This window comes from Sus scrofa, chromosome 2 (assembly GCF_054392235.1).
Source record: "Sus scrofa isolate SSC_HxYL_T2T_F1_AM1 chromosome 2, Sscrofa_HxYL_maternal_Yorkshire_Landrace_v2.0, whole genome shotgun sequence".
Taxonomy (NCBI): Eukaryota; Metazoa; Chordata; class Mammalia; order Artiodactyla; family Suidae; genus Sus; species Sus scrofa.
Window position 1 is genome coordinate 75600329 of NC_139384.1, and position 17381 is coordinate 75617709.

At 45.9% G+C, this 17381-nt stretch overlaps 1 protein-coding gene across 12 annotated transcripts in view; it reads left to right on the top strand.

Annotated features, from left to right (window-relative positions):
* CACNA1A (calcium voltage-gated channel subunit alpha1 A) overlaps window positions 1-17381 on the top strand; it is a 378703-nt gene that overhangs the window by 94862 nt on the left and 266460 nt on the right. For 8 of the 12 annotated variants that reach the window (XR_014837530.1, XM_085012704.1, XM_085012699.1 and 5 more), the window contains exon 3: window positions 6931-7223. The exons of 1 other annotated variant lie outside the window; for it this stretch is intronic. Coding sequence is in view for 10 of the 11 variants with exons in the window: in XM_085012704.1 (XP_084868830.1) it covers window positions 6931-7223 (293 nt within the window). In the remaining variant the exon portion in view is untranslated. Of the gene's footprint in view, window positions 1-5687; window positions 5704-6329; window positions 6463-6930; window positions 7224-8058; window positions 8176-17381 lie in introns of those variants that run through there. 3 more of the 12 variants (XM_085012702.1, XM_085012703.1, XM_085012707.1) reach the window with 3 other exon arrangements.

Here is a 17381-nt window from a genome sequence, read left to right on the forward strand (position 1 = left end):
AAAATTGTATTGGGGAAATAACAATAAAAAAACAAAAGGACAAATAAAACTGCTATAAACAAATCTGTGCAGGTTTTTGTGTGGACATAGTTTTCAATACCTTTGGGTAAATACCAACTAGCACTATTGTTTAATCGTGTGGTAAAAGGAAGTTTAGTTTTGTAAGAAACACCTAAACAGTCTTCCAAAGAGGCTGTGCCATTTTGCATTCCCACCAGCAATGAATGAGAGTTCCTGTTGCTCCACAGCCTCACCAGCATTTGCTGTTGTCAGCAATTGGATTTTGGTCATTCTAATAGGTGCCTCATTGTTGTTTTAGGTTGCATTTCCCTGATGACATATTATATGGAGAATCTTTTTGTATGTTTATTTGCCATCTATATATCTTCTTTGGAAAGGTATCTGTTAAGGATTTTGGCCCATTTAAATATCAGGTCTGGGAGTTCCCCTTCTGATGCAGCGGAAATAAATCCGACTAGTATCCATAAGGATGCAGGTTTGATCCCTGGCCTCATTCAGTGGGTTAAGGAACTGTGGTGTAGGTCGCAGATGTGGCTCGGATCCTGCATTGCTGTGGCTGTGGTGTAGGCTGGCTGCTGTAGCTCAGGTTCAGGTTCATAGAAGTCTGGGAACTTCTATGTGCTGTGTGTGTAGCCCTAAAAGGCAAAAACTAAAAAATAAAAAAAAATTGGGTTTGCAATCTTATTATGGAGTTGTAAAGGTTCTTTGTATATTTTGGATAACAGTGCTTTATCATATATGTCTTTTGCAGATATTTTCTCCCAGTCTCTCACATATTTTTTAATCTTTTGGCCATATCTTCTGCAGAATAGAGAATTTTAATTTTAATAGAGTCCAGCTGTTAATTCTTTCATGGATTGTGCCTTTGGTGCTGTATCTAAAAAAAAGTCACTGCTAAACCCAAGGTCATCTATATTTTATCCTATGTTATCTTTAGAAGTTTTATAGTTTTGTGTTATATTTAGGTCAGTAGTCCATTTTGAGTTAATTTTTGTGAAGTATGTAAGATCTGTGTCCAAGTTCATTTTTTAAAAAATGGATGTCCAGTTGTTCCAGTACTATTTGTTGAAAAGACTTTCTTTTCTCCATTGTTTATCCTTTGTTCCTTTTATCAAAGATGAGTTGACTGTATTTATATGGGTCTATTTCTGGGCTCTCTATTATGTTCCATTGATCTATTTGTCTATTCTTTCACCAACATCACACTGTCTTGATTACTTAGTAAGTCTTGAAGTCCAGTATTGCTAGTCCTTCATCTTTGTTCTGTTTCAATATTATGCTGGCAATTTTGGGTCTTTTGTCTCTCCATAGAATCAGTTTTTCATGTCCATAAAATAATTTGCTGGAATTCTTACTGGGATAACATTGAATATATAGATCAAATTGGGAAGGATTGGGATCTTGTCACTACTGAGTCTTATCCATGAACATGGACTCTCTCTCCAGACTCTTACGATATATATAAAAAAAATCTATTCACCATCATTTCTTGATTGTTTATTACATGCTAGTGATTGTGATGTTTAACTCCTTGATCTTTAAAAAAAATTTATTAAAGTACAGTTGATTTATAATGTTCCATCAATTTCTGCTGTACAGTGAAGTGACTATCTGCTTGATCTTAATTAATTCTTACAGCAATCTATGGTGTAAGGAGTCATATCTCCATTTTATACAAAGAAACTGAGGCTCAGAGAAGCTAAGCACTTTTCCAAGAGAACACAGCTAGGAAGTGTTGGAGCTAGGATTTGAACCCAGATCTGCCTCCAGAATTAGACTCGTCTTATTGGGTTTTGGAAATTCGCAGGGCACAAACTGCTTTGCAATGTTATGCCTGGAACAACAGCCACATTCCATCTCTGGATTCACTCTTGAGTGCCTACATCATGACCTGCAAATGTCTGGATTATCAGATTTGGTTTTTGCTGTTTATACCCTCCAACTCCCCAAAATCTACTCATTTCTAATAGGTATCCAGGCCAGAAGGCAGAGACCGAATGCCTTTTGGCTGATCCCACTCTTGCAACTCAACATGACTGGATTAGTTGGTAATTGTTTTAGCAGCCAAATGAATATGATTTGCAGTTATTTATCTGAGGCATTTATTTCAGTGATGCTAGCCCTGTTCAATTGAATAACAATCTCAGAGCTGGTATGGTAGTGCTGCTGCTGATTGATAAATTAAGTCTCCAGCTGGCAGATGTGTTAAAGATTAGGACCAATGGCTAAGACTGCTTTCTGGAGGCCTGCTGTTAAACTGCTTCTGTCTGCAATGCTAATGAGATTCTAAATCTTTCTACCTGGTCAACACTACTAATTTGGATTAATGGTGGAAAGAGGTCAAGAAACTACCTACTGCAGTCATGTGAGCAGCCTGTGAAGATTTCTTGCCTATCTATTTCCATTTGTTAAGTGATATGTAAGATTCTAATATTAGAGATTCATTCCTTTGGATACATAAATTTTTTTGTTCTCTGTAAAGCAAATCCATTAGGATAATGCGTCTGGATCCTTGTCACAGTTTAGGATGCATGACTTGAGTTCTTTCCAGAAAAGGGGAATGGAGCAATTGAGAAGGTTGGAAAACTTTGGAAGGTTCTGAGGAAGGAAAGGGGAACTCCAATATGTCCAACTTCAGAGTTAAGCAAACTGTGGGAATGCCATATGGTGAAAATGTAGACTCTTCTGCCACCTTGATGGGGGCATTTGGAAACATCTTTGCTTTTCATAAAACTGGGAGCACAGAGCAGACTGGAAGAGCAAAAATAGCTCCACCAAAGTTACCAACAATGCCACCATTGATAACTCTAGAGAATGCCAAAATAGGGATAATAAGTTTGTCCCTTCCAGAGCAGTGATTAGCAAACCTGAATTACCCCCATAGACTGGCTGGGTGAAAATCAGGGAGCGCTCAAGAATCAGAATTTTTATAACTTTGCAGGCAGTTCTGATATGTAGCCCACTTGCCTGCTGTCTGGGCTTGGGTTATGGCATCCTGGGGGACTGTTCTTTGTCTTTTGGCAAAAAGGCGGCCAGAGTTTGTTGTAGAGACTTCATGGTTAAAGTTCACAAGGCGAAGAATCACACAGATCACTATGACAAGAGATGCTACTCAGGGTCTACATGCAGAAGCATTACACAAACATTTTCTATTGAAGTACAGAACACACAGAAACCCGCACAACTCAAAGGTGCGCAGCTCAATGGAAATTTACAAGATGCCTCACATTTACAAAGTGAGTACACTTGTATAATTATCACTCAGACTGAGAAGCTTCTAGAAGCCTCCCCGCCTCATGCCAGTTACCCCTTTACCCACCAGGGTGACCACTACTTTAATTTTCAACAGCATAAAATTATTTTTCCCATTTCACTTTATGTAACAGAAACTACACACTGTATTCTATTGTATGTCTGGCTTCTATGGTACAAAATTGTGTATGTGAGATATAAACACACTTGTGTGTGTAGCTGCCATTCATCCATTCTCATTGCTGCAGAGGGTTCCACGTGCAAATGTTCCACAGTGTATTGATTTATTCTGCTATTGAGAGACGTTTGGGAAGTTTCCACTTTTTAGCTAGTATGAATATGATGCTATTCACATTCCAGGGTGTGTCTCTCAGTGGAAATAGTCCTTATAGCTCCTGGGAACACACCCAAGAGTGCCAATGCTGGGTCACAGGGTATTCAGATGTTCATCATTAGAAGAGACAGTCAAATTGTTTTCCAAAGCGTTTGTACTGAATGACCTCTGCCCAACAGAGTCAGAAATAGTTTCAGAACCATTTTGGTGACCTGAGCATGTTTTAAAATCATTTGCAGCCTCAGTGTTTTCATCTGTGAAGTGGGGCTTTTGGGAAGACTTATAGAAGCTTTACCTTAGCAAAGAGAAGTACCTTTACCTTAATGAGAAGTTCTGAAAAGCTCTGGGTCTTTGGAAATCTCTGCACGTAAAGCTTATGCAATGAAACTCAACTGTCTTCTTGGGAAAACTCCTCATAACAAATTATGTGTTAAGTTCACTTTACACAAGGCAGCCTTCTCACATGACTGGCTGCTTGCATCCATGCACATGGTATTACTTCTTGATTCATATTAAGTGTCATTTGTCTTTGAGATGCGAAACAACATCCAGCACAAAAATTATTAAGATTTACTGAGAAGCCTACACAGCCATTTCCTTGCAACTCTGATCACTCTTAGTGTAATCATTTTGTGCATAGCTTGACAAATTAGAAAATCTTGAAAATGTTATAGGCAAGTTGTAAAGCTTATTCAGAGACACAGAATGGGACTTTATATAAAAGACATACCATCTTTTCTAGAATGTTCCAAATGGACCCAAATACTGATGGGTGGGCATTAACTAGGATTTAGCTAGTTAAGGTTTGAAAAAATTTTTTTTTGCTTTCTTCATCCTCTTCCCCTCTCTCACCACTACCTTCTAGTCTATATACTGCTTTGTGAAAATTCAGTGGGTTCTTGGTCCATCCTCTTTGGAAGAGTTAGGTGACGTCTTACAAAACTGAAGATATTCTATGCTGTGACCCAGAAATTTCATGTTTAGAGCTATTCTTACAGAAATGCATACTTATAGGCACGAGGTATTCAAGTCAGGAATGTTTAAGAGCCTCAACTGGAAACAACTTCGGTGTCAATCAACAAGATAATGGATAAACAAATTGTGGCATACTCTTTCCATGAAATACTATACAGCAGTCACTGCTGCATGTGGCATCAGCTAACGAATCAAAGCCGTAATGTTGAACCAAAGAAACCAGACATCATAGAATACATAGTGAAGATTATGTTCATATGAAATTCAAAAAGATGCAAAGTGGAACTGTATTGTTTAGGAATGCACAATAAAGTGGAAGTATAAAGAATAGTAAGTTATTAATACCATAAAGTCAGGCTGTGATTGTTGCTGGGGAAAATGGGCATATACCTGTTTCTGGGGAGCTGGCAATGTTCCCTTTCCCGCTCTGGATTTGAGTGTTAGTTTCATGAGTGTTAGTTTCACAGTAAATTCTTAACACTGCACACTTATGCTTTGGGCATTTTTTTTTCCTGTTTTCAATTTCACAATATAAAAAGGGAGTAGGAAATAACATGTAGGGGCTTTGGAGAGAAGTGAACACCATGCAACACATATTCGCCAGAAGCTCTACCCAGCCAACTAGGACCTGGTTAGTCGTTGTCTGCTCCTGGCAGTTAAGATTTGCCACCTCTGAGGTCTTTCTGGAGGTGGGGGGGGGGGGGGAGTCAATCTTTCATTCCAGCTGGCAGGGCTTCTGTGATTTGAAACTTTCACAGACGTATCACCAAACCACTCTTCCAGTTTAAAAAATTTGTCTTTTGCTAAATAGAGCAAATTTGGGTAGAGGACTGATTGCACCTCTAGACTCGAATCTCCTTCCCTTTCTATCTTTTAAGTTTCTTCCTTTCTTCCTCCCTCCTGCTCCTTGCAAGGTACTCGAGCGCCCGGCTGTCTGCACCCGAACGGAACGCATTGGAAAACAAGGTTTCCTCTCAAGGGAGGAGGAATTTGTCGTCCCAACTTCCCCCCTTGCCTGCCGACCATCCGGCGTTCCCCTCTCACCCCCACAAAACTCCGCTGAGCCGGGTCCCCTCGCACCTCCACGATTGGTTGCGGGCCATCATGTGTCGACACTTTGGGTGGGTCTTTCTCCCGTTAAACTCATCAATCGCTCCTCTTTGGAGCTTCGCTGGCCAGTGGTTCAGACCCTTATGCCCATTTCCCCCCTTCCTTCCTCTTCTCCCCACCCCTCCACACCAGTCTTATTTTAGCCAAACCTAGACGAGAAGGAGGAGGAAGCACTGGGGGGCTGGGGGACGCTAGGCTTTGCAGCATCCAGGAGCAGCTATACAGTGGCTAAGGGAACGGCGCATACCTCTCCCTCTCTCTCTCTCTTTTTTCCTCCTGTTGGGAATTTTCAGGATTTTATTGCTGCAATTTAACCCCAGGATGAGGCACGGTTGTGCGCGCACACACACTCACACTCCATGAGCAGAAGAGGCAGCCACTGGTGATTCAGAAAGGGGAGAAAAAAAAAAAAAAATCACCCGGACCTTGCGGCTTCAAGACTCCTTAAGAGCCCTTCGGAGCGTTTCCCAACCCCCCTCCTTTCCTTTCCCGTTAATACTCTTTAATTTTTTGGCTACAGATCTTTGAGCATTTTCAACGTCTAGGAACTCGAGCAGAACAGAACGGGGGATTTTTTTAATTGGGGGGGGGCTTCCTTTCCCCCAAGAAAGACCTGGTTTTTATTTTTATTTTTTAATAAAAAATTTTTTTTAATGGGCCGAGCGCACTCCTTTTGCAAGATGCCAGCCTGACCCGGACCTCGGAGGAATTTGAAGCTTCCAGTGCGTCCCGAGGGGCGTCCTTTGCAAATCGTTCGAGTCTTAAAGGGGGTGTGCTTTTTTTTTTTTAACTGCCTTTTTTTTTTTTTTTTTTTTGGTCTTTTTATTTTTTTCTTTCTTTTTTTTTCTTTTTTCCGGAGTGGGTGGACTGGGGATTGCCTGGATTCCTTCCTCGGTTATTTTTTGCCTCGCTTCCCTCTCCCCTCCCCCCTTCCCGGCCCCCGCGCCCCGCCCCCGCACCCTCCTCCAGCCCCTCCTTCTCCGGGGTCAGCCAGGAAGATGTCCCGAGCTGCTATCCCCGGCTGGGGCCGGGCAGCCGCCTTGTGAGCCCCCGACCCGAAGCGCCGAGCCGCCGCCGCCCGATGGGCTGGGCCGTGGAGCGTCTCCGCAGTCGCAGCTCCAGCCGCCGTCTTCACAGCCCCGGCAGCATCAGCATCAGCATCGGCGGCGGCGGCGGCGGCGGCGGCGTCTTCCGCATCGTTCGCCGCAGCGTAACCCGGAGCCCTTTGCTCTTTGCAGAATGGCCCGCTTCGGAGACGAGATGCCGGCCCGCTACGGGGGAGGAGGCTCCGGGGCAGCCGCCGGGGTGGTCGTGGGCGCCGGAGGCGGGCGAGGAGCCGGGGGCAGCCGGCAGGGCGGGCAGCCCGGGGCGCAAAGGATGTACAAGCAGTCAATGGCGCAGAGAGCGCGGACCATGGCCCTCTACAACCCCATCCCCGTCCGACAGAACTGCCTCACGGTCAACCGGTCTCTATTCCTCTTCAGCGAGGACAACGTGGTGAGAAAATACGCCAAAAAGATCACCGAATGGCCATATCCTTTGCCCGAACCCCGGCAGCTGCGCCTCCCCCTCCTCCCTCCACTTCCCCTCTTCCAGGCTGGGAGAGAGACCCGGGGGTTGATGGGAGGTGTGTGGGGGGGTCTTCCAGGGGCTGGGAGAGGGGGCACCGGGGAGGAGTGTGGAGGATCTCTCCACCCAGAGCTGGGCTGAGCTACCGTGGAGGCTTGGGGTGGGGGGTGGGGGTGGGGGCCGGGGGCCAGGGGAGTGGATTCCGCTTAAGGACCGATTTCGGAATGAGGGTTGGGCCCCGGGGTCGTACAGGAGCCTCGGTGAAGGCGTTAGAGCCCAGTCCCGGACGGGCCGGAGTTCTCCAGAATGAGCGTGGACCCGGCTGGGGGCCTTGGGGACTCTGGCCAGGGCAGAGGGAGCACGGGGGTGGCGGGGAGGGGGCTTGGCTGGGTCTCCTTAGTCGCCCTGAATCCATGGTTGCCTTCAGAGCTGGAGCCCAGTCCCAGCTGTCAGGCCTCTCCCCTCACTGCTTTCCCCGAGGTTGGGGGCCCCACTCTCAGCGAGGGCGCCTCCGGGTTCCCAGGGACAAGAGCCAGTGGGAGAACATGTGGCCTTCACACGGAGGGGCCGGCCCTGACCAGAATTAACATCCCCGGGGGTGGGCTGCTGGTGGGGAGGAGTTTGGGGGGGGGCATTTATTCTGCCCCACGTTCCCAGGTTCCACTTCCTTCCACCACTGATTTTAGGGACATCTTTTGGGGTGTAGGAAACATCCCATTTGCCCCATCTGGGGCCCTGACCTGGAAGACCCAGGACGAGCTACTTCAATCAGAAAGACAGGGCAAGAGAAAATGAGGTGCTGAGTCCTTCCTAGGGTGCCGTGTCAGGCCTTGGGTTGGAATCTGCTTCTTCCACCCTAGAGACCCAGGAAGGGACACCAGGAGAGTCAGCATCCATGTGGACATCTCAGGCAGGTAAATGCCTTTTTTTTTCTTTTTCTTTTTCTTTTTTTTAAATTAAAGATCCAGAGGAAGAAGGTGGAGACCACCTTTTCCTCTCCTGAGATACTATCAAAATGCAGGTCCCCCTGTGTTTCTTTAAATTCGTGCCTGCTTGAAATAAACCTTGAGGAGGGCTTAACATCTGTTGAGATGTAGGCAGGCAAGGATGGGTAATTAGTCGGGCTTTCTAGCAGTTATCTAAGCATGACCCAGATTCCAAGTGGGGAGACGCACCCTACTCCCCAGGCTGACTGGCCACCATGCCATGCCCCAATGTGCCGCTCCTTGCCTTGGTTCCAACTGGCTGCCCTCAGTGTGAAAATGATTGGGACTGGATGGGCTCCTGGGGTTCACTGAAGATTTCCCCATCTTTCCTGTGTCTGATTTCTACAGTTTATATTCAACAGGGCTGATCTCTGGGTGGTCCGGGGATGGCTTATTTGAGGAACATGTTGGCCAGTGGATTCACTTTTAAGGGGCGTCAGAATTGAGCAGGACTTTGGCTTCTGGGTGCTGAAATTGTAACAGAGAGCTCTGAGATTTTGGCATGCGTGTGACCAATCTACTTGGAGGAGGGTGAAAGATAAGAGGTTCAGTTGCTGTCTTTTTTGGAGGGATCTACCCCTAAACACCATGTCATTTGGATTGGTGCCTGAGACAGGAGCTAGGTCTTTGTCTCCGAAGTTTCAACCATGTGAAAGATCCCTTGAAATGCTCAGGGGTCTTGTAATCTTTGCTGGTCTCCCCTGCCCCCCAGGGGGGGCATGGAGAATGGCAAGGTGTCGATGTGTGCAAGATCAGATAACTCAGGGGTGTCCAGGAGAGAGTCGCTGGGCTGACAGGTTTCTGCGTTGAAAATGGCTTTAGATCGCCTTCTGGAGCCTGGATTTGGAGTCTTCTAAGAGGAAAGAAAGAAGGTGGGAGTCTTAATGGTGTGTCCTTAGCTCACCCCTGTCCAACCTGAATCCTGCAGATCAGAGGGCTGTTGCAGAGAGAGGGGATAGCAAGCAGCCCTTGGGAAGAGGGGATCTTGGGAGAGGAATGCAGGTGAACTAGGAGCACTCAGTTGGTCCTTTAGAGGTTTTCCTTGGTTTTCTTGCTCTTGGTAGCTTTGTGATGAGTTTGTGCATTTTGCTCTTTTTTTTTTTTTTTCTTTTTCTTTTCCAGACAGTTTTTGTTCTCTTTTTGTCCTGAGGCAGCAAACGCATTATACAGCCCCACTCTCAAAGAGAAAGCTCCCCATCCCTTAATCTGTCACCAAGCAGAATCATCCAGGACTGAGCTTTCTCTGGGAAGAGGATGAGAGGGGAGAGGACAGAGAGATTGGGGGTGGGGGGTGGGGGGCACTGGATAAGTGCATTTGGGCCAGTGCAAAGAGGTGGACTGTTGTGGAAACATGGAGGAGTCAGGGTACCAGGGCAGAGCACTGGCTTGAGTGTCCAAATACTTCTGCCATTTAAAAAAAATGTGTTTCGGTACTTTAGAACTTTTGAAATATACATACAGTCTGATATACACATACAGGAAAGGACGCAAGTCCGGCCCAGCTTAGTAAATGAATACATCCATGCAACCAGCAAGGGATCAGGGAAAAGAATGTGACCAGCTCCCCAGAAACTCCTCTTCTGGCTCCTCCCAGTCACTCCCTCCACAAAGGTTATCACTCCCCTGACTTCTAACCCCATGGGTTCATTTTGCCTCCTTTGGAGCCTCCTATAAATGTGTCTGGCTTTTTTTTTTTTTTTTTTTTGCTCAACAGTATGTCTGCGGGATTCATCCATGTCACTGTGGGCAGTCGTTGGTTGTTTCTTTTCATTACTGTGTGATATTTAATTGTGTGACGCTAACACAACGTACTTATCCATTTCTATGGTTGAGGGCCCTTGAAGTAATTTCCGGATTGTGCTGCTGGGAACATTCTTGTGCCTGTCTTGGGTTGAACTTTTCTGGGAAGTGTTTTTCTTGAGGTTATACCTAGGACCTAGCAGGACATGCATTTTGAAATGGCATTTCCGAACGGTTGCAGGTGAGGGGAGGGATGCTGGCTCCTCACTGTCATGTGGAGGAGGCGTCCATGAACTTGGCAGTGTGCTTCCAGGGCCTCAGAGTGCAAATTCCAGCATGGACGAGGGTGCAGGCTTGCATTCCCCCATGCCCTTGGGCACTTTTCCCCTGTGTGTCCTTCCCCTTCTGTCCCCCACTTCCCTTGGCAGCTCAGGCTTGAAGCTGGCAGTGAGAAACAAGCATTCTCATGGAATTTGAGTTTTCTCTTCCTAGTCCCAAAACCCTGGTTGACATCTTTGATGTTCAGGTTTCTGTGGCTGCTTTTCATTCTTGGAGGATGCTGGGCGGCACGCTGTCTTGACCACACACCTTGGATCTGTGTTCTAGTTGATTGGAAGTCTGATTTAAATATGGCTGTGACGGGCTCGATGATGGCTTCTAAAGAGCTCAAATCTGTCAGCTCAATAAGGCGCATCTGTCAACCTTCCTAGAGCCCCCACTTAATGCCGCTCGCTCCTTCTGACGCTCTACCAAGCGCCAATGTGAATGTCATCTTCCCCCAGTCCTGCTGATGCCAGCAGATCTTCTACTGAGCCTGGTGTAGGAATGTGGGCCATTGCAAGAGCCGCGGACTCAGATCTGTGTGTTATCATGCTCCTTCTCCCTCTGAAGGATTAAGTTTTCATACCCTTGTTTTTGGAAATCTCAACAAAAAGCTTACAGTCCCATCCCATCAGGCAACCTACAGACCCAGGCTGATTGGCACTTGCCCAGTTGTTATTTATTTATTTTTTTTAAATGAGACTCTTTTTTTTTTCTTCCAGAGTGAATGTAAGGTTTAATGCACAGACCAGAGTAAGAGGGGTGTTAAAGTAATGCTAAAAATAACATGCTTGTCTATACAAAACTGTAGAAAATAACTATGAGAAATTAAAAAAACTTGAATTTTACTTTTTAAAATTTACTTGTATTGGAGTATAGTGGACTAATAGTGTTGTGTTAGTTTCAGGTGGACAGCCAAGTGACTCAGTCATACATATAAATGCCTCCATTCTTTTTTTCCCATATAGTTTATTACAACTATTCGAGTAGATTTTTCTGTGCCATACAGCAGGTTCTTGTTAATTACCCTTTTATGCAGTAGTGTGTCTGCGTTATTCCCACCCTTCTAATTCGTCCCTCCCCCCAATGGTTTCTCCTCTGGTAACCATAAAATTGGTTTTGGAAATGTGCATGTTTGTTTCTGTTTTATAAATAAGTTATTTTATATTAGATTCCCCTAAAAACCAGACTCTTTAAAAAGGAACATTCTGAGGGCAGGATTGGAAGTTTGGGACTAGCAGATGCAGCGATTATGTATAGGACGGATAAACAACAAGGTCCTACTCTAGAGCACAGGGAACTGTATTCAATATCCTGTGATAAACCATCACAGAAAAGAAGATGAAAAAGAGTACATGCCAGGTCACTTGGCTGTACAGCGGAAATTAACACAATATTATAAACTTCAATTTTTTTTTTCTTAAAAAAAAAAAGAGGAACATTCTGCATGGGAAGCAGAGGTGACCAGGAGCATGTTTGCAGACTCTCGGCCCATCCTGAAAAGTAGATTGTGCTTGGAGTTCGGCAGTAACAAACACAACCAGTACCACATGGACGAAGGTTCGATCCCTGGCCTCTCTCAGTGGGTTAAGGATCCAGCATCACAGTGAGCTGTGGTGTAGGTCACAGACAAGGCTCAGATCTGATGTTGCTGTGGCTGTGGTGTACGCTGGCAGCTACAGCTCTGATTCAACTTCTAGCCTGGGAACTTCCTTCCATATGCTGCAGGTGCAGTAATAAAGACAAAAAAATAAAAAGTAGATTGTGCTTAAAAGGACAGGAGGGCATGACTGTGTGATCCCTCTCCTTGAACCTCATGGCAGGTATTTTCCAGAACAGCAAAATTCTGGGAAGTAAGAATTAGCATGACCTTTTCCCTGGGTGTTTTTATTTTTTTTCCTTTCCCTACAAAGTTTCAATTCCTCCCCCACAATCCCCAGATCTAAAAAGCTCTGAAAAACAAAAGATCAGCTCATTTAGGGGTTAAAAACCTATCTTGAATGGACCCAAATTTATAGCTTTCATTTACAGTCTCAATTTATCCCATTCGGTATCCATTTTGGTATATTTCACTGAGGAAAGGGTGGGAATACTTGATTATGGGCTGCTGTGCCAGCCTCCCCCCCGCCCCCTGCACCACTGACCATGTTATATATACATTGCAGTTCTTTCCAAACTTTTGGGAGTTTGAAGATTGATTGCCTTGTTAAAATGATAATTTTGGCTGAGTAGATTTGGGATGGGGTCTGGGATTCTGCTTTTCCAACAAGCCTTTAGGCATGGCCCAGGCTGCTCATCCATGAATTATACTTGGAGTATCTGGGTGACATCATCGATGCATCCTGTTACTTTTTTTTTTCTTTCTCTCAAAAAATTGGGTTTCTTGAGGTATAAATCACTTAGAGCAAAATTCACCCTTTTAAGCATACAGTTCTCAGAGTTTTGACAAACGCATGCAGTCATGTAGCCACCACCCAAATCAAAATATGGAACAGTTCCATTACCCCCAGACATTCCCCTAAGATCCCCATGAGTCAGCACCCCACTTCCCAAGTCCCTTGCAAGCACAGATCTGTTCTCCATCTTTATGGTTTTGCCTTTTCTAAGGGGTCAGATAAATAGAATCATATCGTATGTAGCTTTTGGAGTCTGGTTTCCTTTATGCTGCCTTTGAGATTCATTCATACTGGTGTGTGTATCCATAGGTCTTTCTTTTCAGTGCTGAGTTGTATTCCATGGGATGGCTGGACCGGAGTCCATTCATCCATTTCCCAGTTGAAGGACGTTTGGGGTGTTTCCAGGTTGAGCGATTATGAGTAGAGCTGCTGTAAACATTGCTGGATGGGTTTTAGTGAGAACATTGGGACCGTACATTTTATTTCTCTTGGGTGAATAAATACCCAGGAGAAGGATTGCTGGGTTGTGGGGGGTACATGTTTAACTTTATAAGAGACCGCCACACTGTTTTCCAGAGTGGTCATGCCATTTTACCTTCCCATCCTTGTGAGGCCTTTAGAAGCACCCAATTCTAAGCGCCAAAGGACGTCTGGACTCAAGGGTTTAGCGTAAAGGATTGTAGATGTGTAGTAAGTAGCAGAAGTGGTAGCATTAAGTGCCAGTCAGACAAACGAGAAAAGGTGAGGATGTCATTTGCAGTTATTTGCCTGCACTGGCTTGAAATCTAGCGAGGGAGAGGGAGGGGGTCTCCAGTGTGGAAGAAGGGGGTCTCTGGGGGGCGGTGCATTGGTTCTGCCACTCAGCAGTGGAGTCAAGCTCTGAGGTCGTAAGACCCATGCTCATCATCCTGTTCACCACTGTAAACCCCCCCAACACACACCCCTGGTACACAGTAGTCACTCCATAAGTGTCTGTCCAGTGAGTGACAGAAGTGCCTCTCTTTGCCCATTTGCCAAATCAGAGAGATCTGATTCACCTATATGACTGGTGGGGCAACAGGAAGGGTGTGTGTGCCCGAGGTTACCAGACCAAAGAAGGTCTCTGAAATGTTAGTTCTTGAGCATATGGGAAGCAATGGCCCCTTGAGAGTGAAGTCTTCCTTCAAGGGATTGGGGGGAACATCTTTTGGGTACTTGGGGCTTATGTCTACCCTCCCCTTGCTCCCTGCAAAAGCAAGCATACCTCTGAACCCCTTAACAATGGAAGGTGCTACCAGGAATGTGGATTCAATCCTGAGATGGTCAGGGCCCTGAAGGCCCACAGTTAATACATTTCGGGGACTGCTAGCTCAGCTCCCCAGGAGGGATCCAGGTGGTGCCATGAAATACAACAGGGAGGGGAGGGAAAGCACCCCAAACTTGGGGTCAACCAGGCCCAGGTTCAGATGGCTCACTAGCCAAGTCGCCTTGGGCATCAGACCCTCAGTTTCCTCATGGACATGATGAACATGTTGCTGTAAAAAAAACTAAAAAAGTTTATAGGCGTAGAGTCACCCTACAATGTTGTGTTAGTTGCAGGTATACAGCAAAGTGAATCAGTTGTATATATGTACATATCCATTCTTTTTTAGATTTTTTTCCCCATTTAGGTTATTACAGAGTATTGAGTAGATTTCCCTGTTCTCTAAAGTAGATAAGTAGGAGTTCCCACTGTGACCAATGGGTTGAGAACCTCACTGCTGCGGCTCCAGAGGTGTGGGTTTAATCCCCAGCCAGGCGCAGTGGATTAAAGGATCCAGGATGGCCTCAGCTGCAGCCTACATTGCAGCTGTGCCTTGGATTCAATCCCTGGCCTGGGAACTTCCATATACTGTGGGTGCGGCCCTTAAAAAAAATTAAACATTAAAAATAAATAAATAGAATAGATAAGTAACATGAACGTGTTGCTTTTGATAGCAAGTCTCTTGGAGGATTCTGGAGGGGGTCATGTGGGGTCAGGCGTGAGGCATGGTCAGCAGAGTGTCTGGCATGAAGAAAGCTCCAAAAGACAGGAACCATAACCCTGGAGAGGACTTTTCCCTTCATACATTCTTTTTTGGGAAATTTTGGCTGGAAATGAGACTGACTCTCTGGGTGGGAATGGGAGCAAAGGGCCCCTCTGTGATGGGCTGGTTTCGATTTATGAATCTGAGTGTGGCGCTCTTTAAAGCAACCCGTTTCGAAGGTCCCATCATGGTGCAGTGGCTAACAAATCTGACTAGGAATCATGAGGTTGTGGGTTGGATCCCTGGCCTGGCTCAGTGGGTCAAGGATCTGACTTTGCCATGAACTGTGGTGTAGGTCGAAGACACGGCTCGGATCCCTCGTTGCTGTGGCTCTGGCGCAGGCCAGCAGCTACCGCTCTGTTTAGACCCCTAGCCTGGGAACCTCCATATGCCGCAGGTACGGCCCTAGAAAGGACAAAAAGACAAAGATAAAATAAAATAAAGCAACCAGTTTGCATTTTCCGTTCTTTCTGGACACTTTAAAGGGGAACTGTGTCTGCCCACTTGACCCATTTTTCTCTTCCCTACCGTCCGATAGAAAATTGCCTCCCTCTCCCTCGATCCCTCCCTCTGTGGGAGCGTGTTGTAAGGTGTATAAGTAGCTTCCCTGCTCCCCCACTTCATCCCCTTTTCTGAGCCAAAGTGTCCTGCGCAGGATGGAGACTGCGGGCCTAGGACCACTGCTGTGACTACTGCAAGCCTCCCAGCAGGACAGAGCTCAGCTTCGGTGTTAAAAGGCACCTCCCCCTCTTCCTCCGGTTCTGGTCTTTCTTCTTTCTCCCCTCCCCCTCACCTCCTGGGAGCATGGAGAAGGCAAGGGACCTTCCAGGAGAGGGAACCACGTGGGTGGGCTCTGCAACTTGGGTTTCAAAAGCCACTGGGCATTAGTCCTTGTCTGGGTAGGGTGGCCAGATGTCCCAGTTTGCCTGGGACTGTCCTGGTTTTAGCATCCTGGGAAACCCAGTAGTTCTGGGCAAATGAGGACGTGGTCACCCTCCAGGTGAGTTCTTAAAACTCTGGAGAGGAAAGGAGCGAGTGATGGTGCCAACGCCCAGGAAAGGAGAAGAAAGGTAGCTTTTTCCCTCTGAAAAGCTGAGACTTTATCTTGGAATGAAAATTGTGCTTTTGGAAGCCGCTTATTTAAGGCAGCTAATGCGGGAGAGATCCCCGCTCTGAAGCGCGAAATTCCGGAGTTAAATACGGATCAAGTTTTGTCGTCTTTCCTGGGTCAGAGCTTTTCAGCCTGGGAAAATTCTTGGGTCTTCCTTTAAGGTGTTCTTTGCTCAGGTTCCACTGGAATCAGCAGCCCCTCCCTGCAACAACACTATTTCAGAGGCTGCTCACCCCCCGGAAATGAGGGAAACTCAGTTTTATCGCCCACCTACCAGTAAATAATATTCACGCTCTTAAGCTCTGTTCTAATTTTAGGTCTGTGCGTAAAATATTATATAATTTTAAACCAGTTTTGAAAGTATTTTTATACAAGCAGCGTTTGCAGGAGGGCTAAGTCTGATCTTAAGAATACATGGACAGATTTGTCTTAAACAAGACATGGGTACAGACCTAGAATTTGTTCTGTGAGGGGGGATTACACAGTGTCTGACCTAGAACCTGCCATATTCTTTTTTCTCATTGACCTTCATTATTTTCCTTTTTTTGGTCCTTTTAAAGTTGATTGAGGTATAGTTGATTTACAAGATTGTGATAATTTCTGCTGTATAACAGAGCGATTCAGTTATGCATGTACACACATCCGTTCTCTCTTTCAGATTCTTTTCCCACATAGATTATCACACAATATCCGGTAGAGTTCTTTGTGCTCTACAGCAGGTGCCTGGTGGCCAATCATTCTGTATATCTCAGGGTGCATGTATTTTCTTTGTTAAGAATAACAGGGAGTTCCCGTTGTGGCTCAGCAGTTTGCGAACCCAACTAGCATCCATGAGGATGCAGGTTCGATCCCTGGCCTCGCTCAGTGGATTAAGGATCTGGTGTTACAGTGAGCTGTGGTGTAGGCTGGCAGCTGCAGCTCCGATTCAACCCCTAGCCTGGGAACTTCCATATGCTTCAGGTGCAGCCTTAAAAATAATAATAATAATAATAATGGGTGTGGGAATCTCGACTGACCTTCACTTGCTACCCTGAAATATTGCTGGAGCCCATGTAGGGCTGCACCTGTCTGAGCAAAGCACCAGGGCTGGAGGCTTAAAGGAGGAGAAGGCGGGCAGGGGAGGTGATGTACTGTGGGGTTGAAGCAAAGCGCTTAGAGACAGATGACCCGGTGGCAAATCTCAGCTCTAGCTTCCGGTAGCTGTGCCTCAGTTTCTTCATCTGTAAAATGAGCGTAATAGTCCTACATCCAGGGGATGGTGGAAATAATAAAAGGTATTGAAAGTGTGTGGTGTATATGATCATTCTGTAAAAAGGCTCAGAATGGGGGAAAAAAGTATCAGAATGGATGGACTTTAGACTCTGTGATGGCAAGGGCTGGGTTGGTTGTGGTCACCACTCTGGCCCTGTGCTCGGCACTTACAATGCCTGGATACAGAATGGTGGGGTGTTTTCCTGCACCTCAGCTTAACAGCCACTTGCTTTAATCTTGTTCCGAGTTCCCAGCACATTCCCAACATTG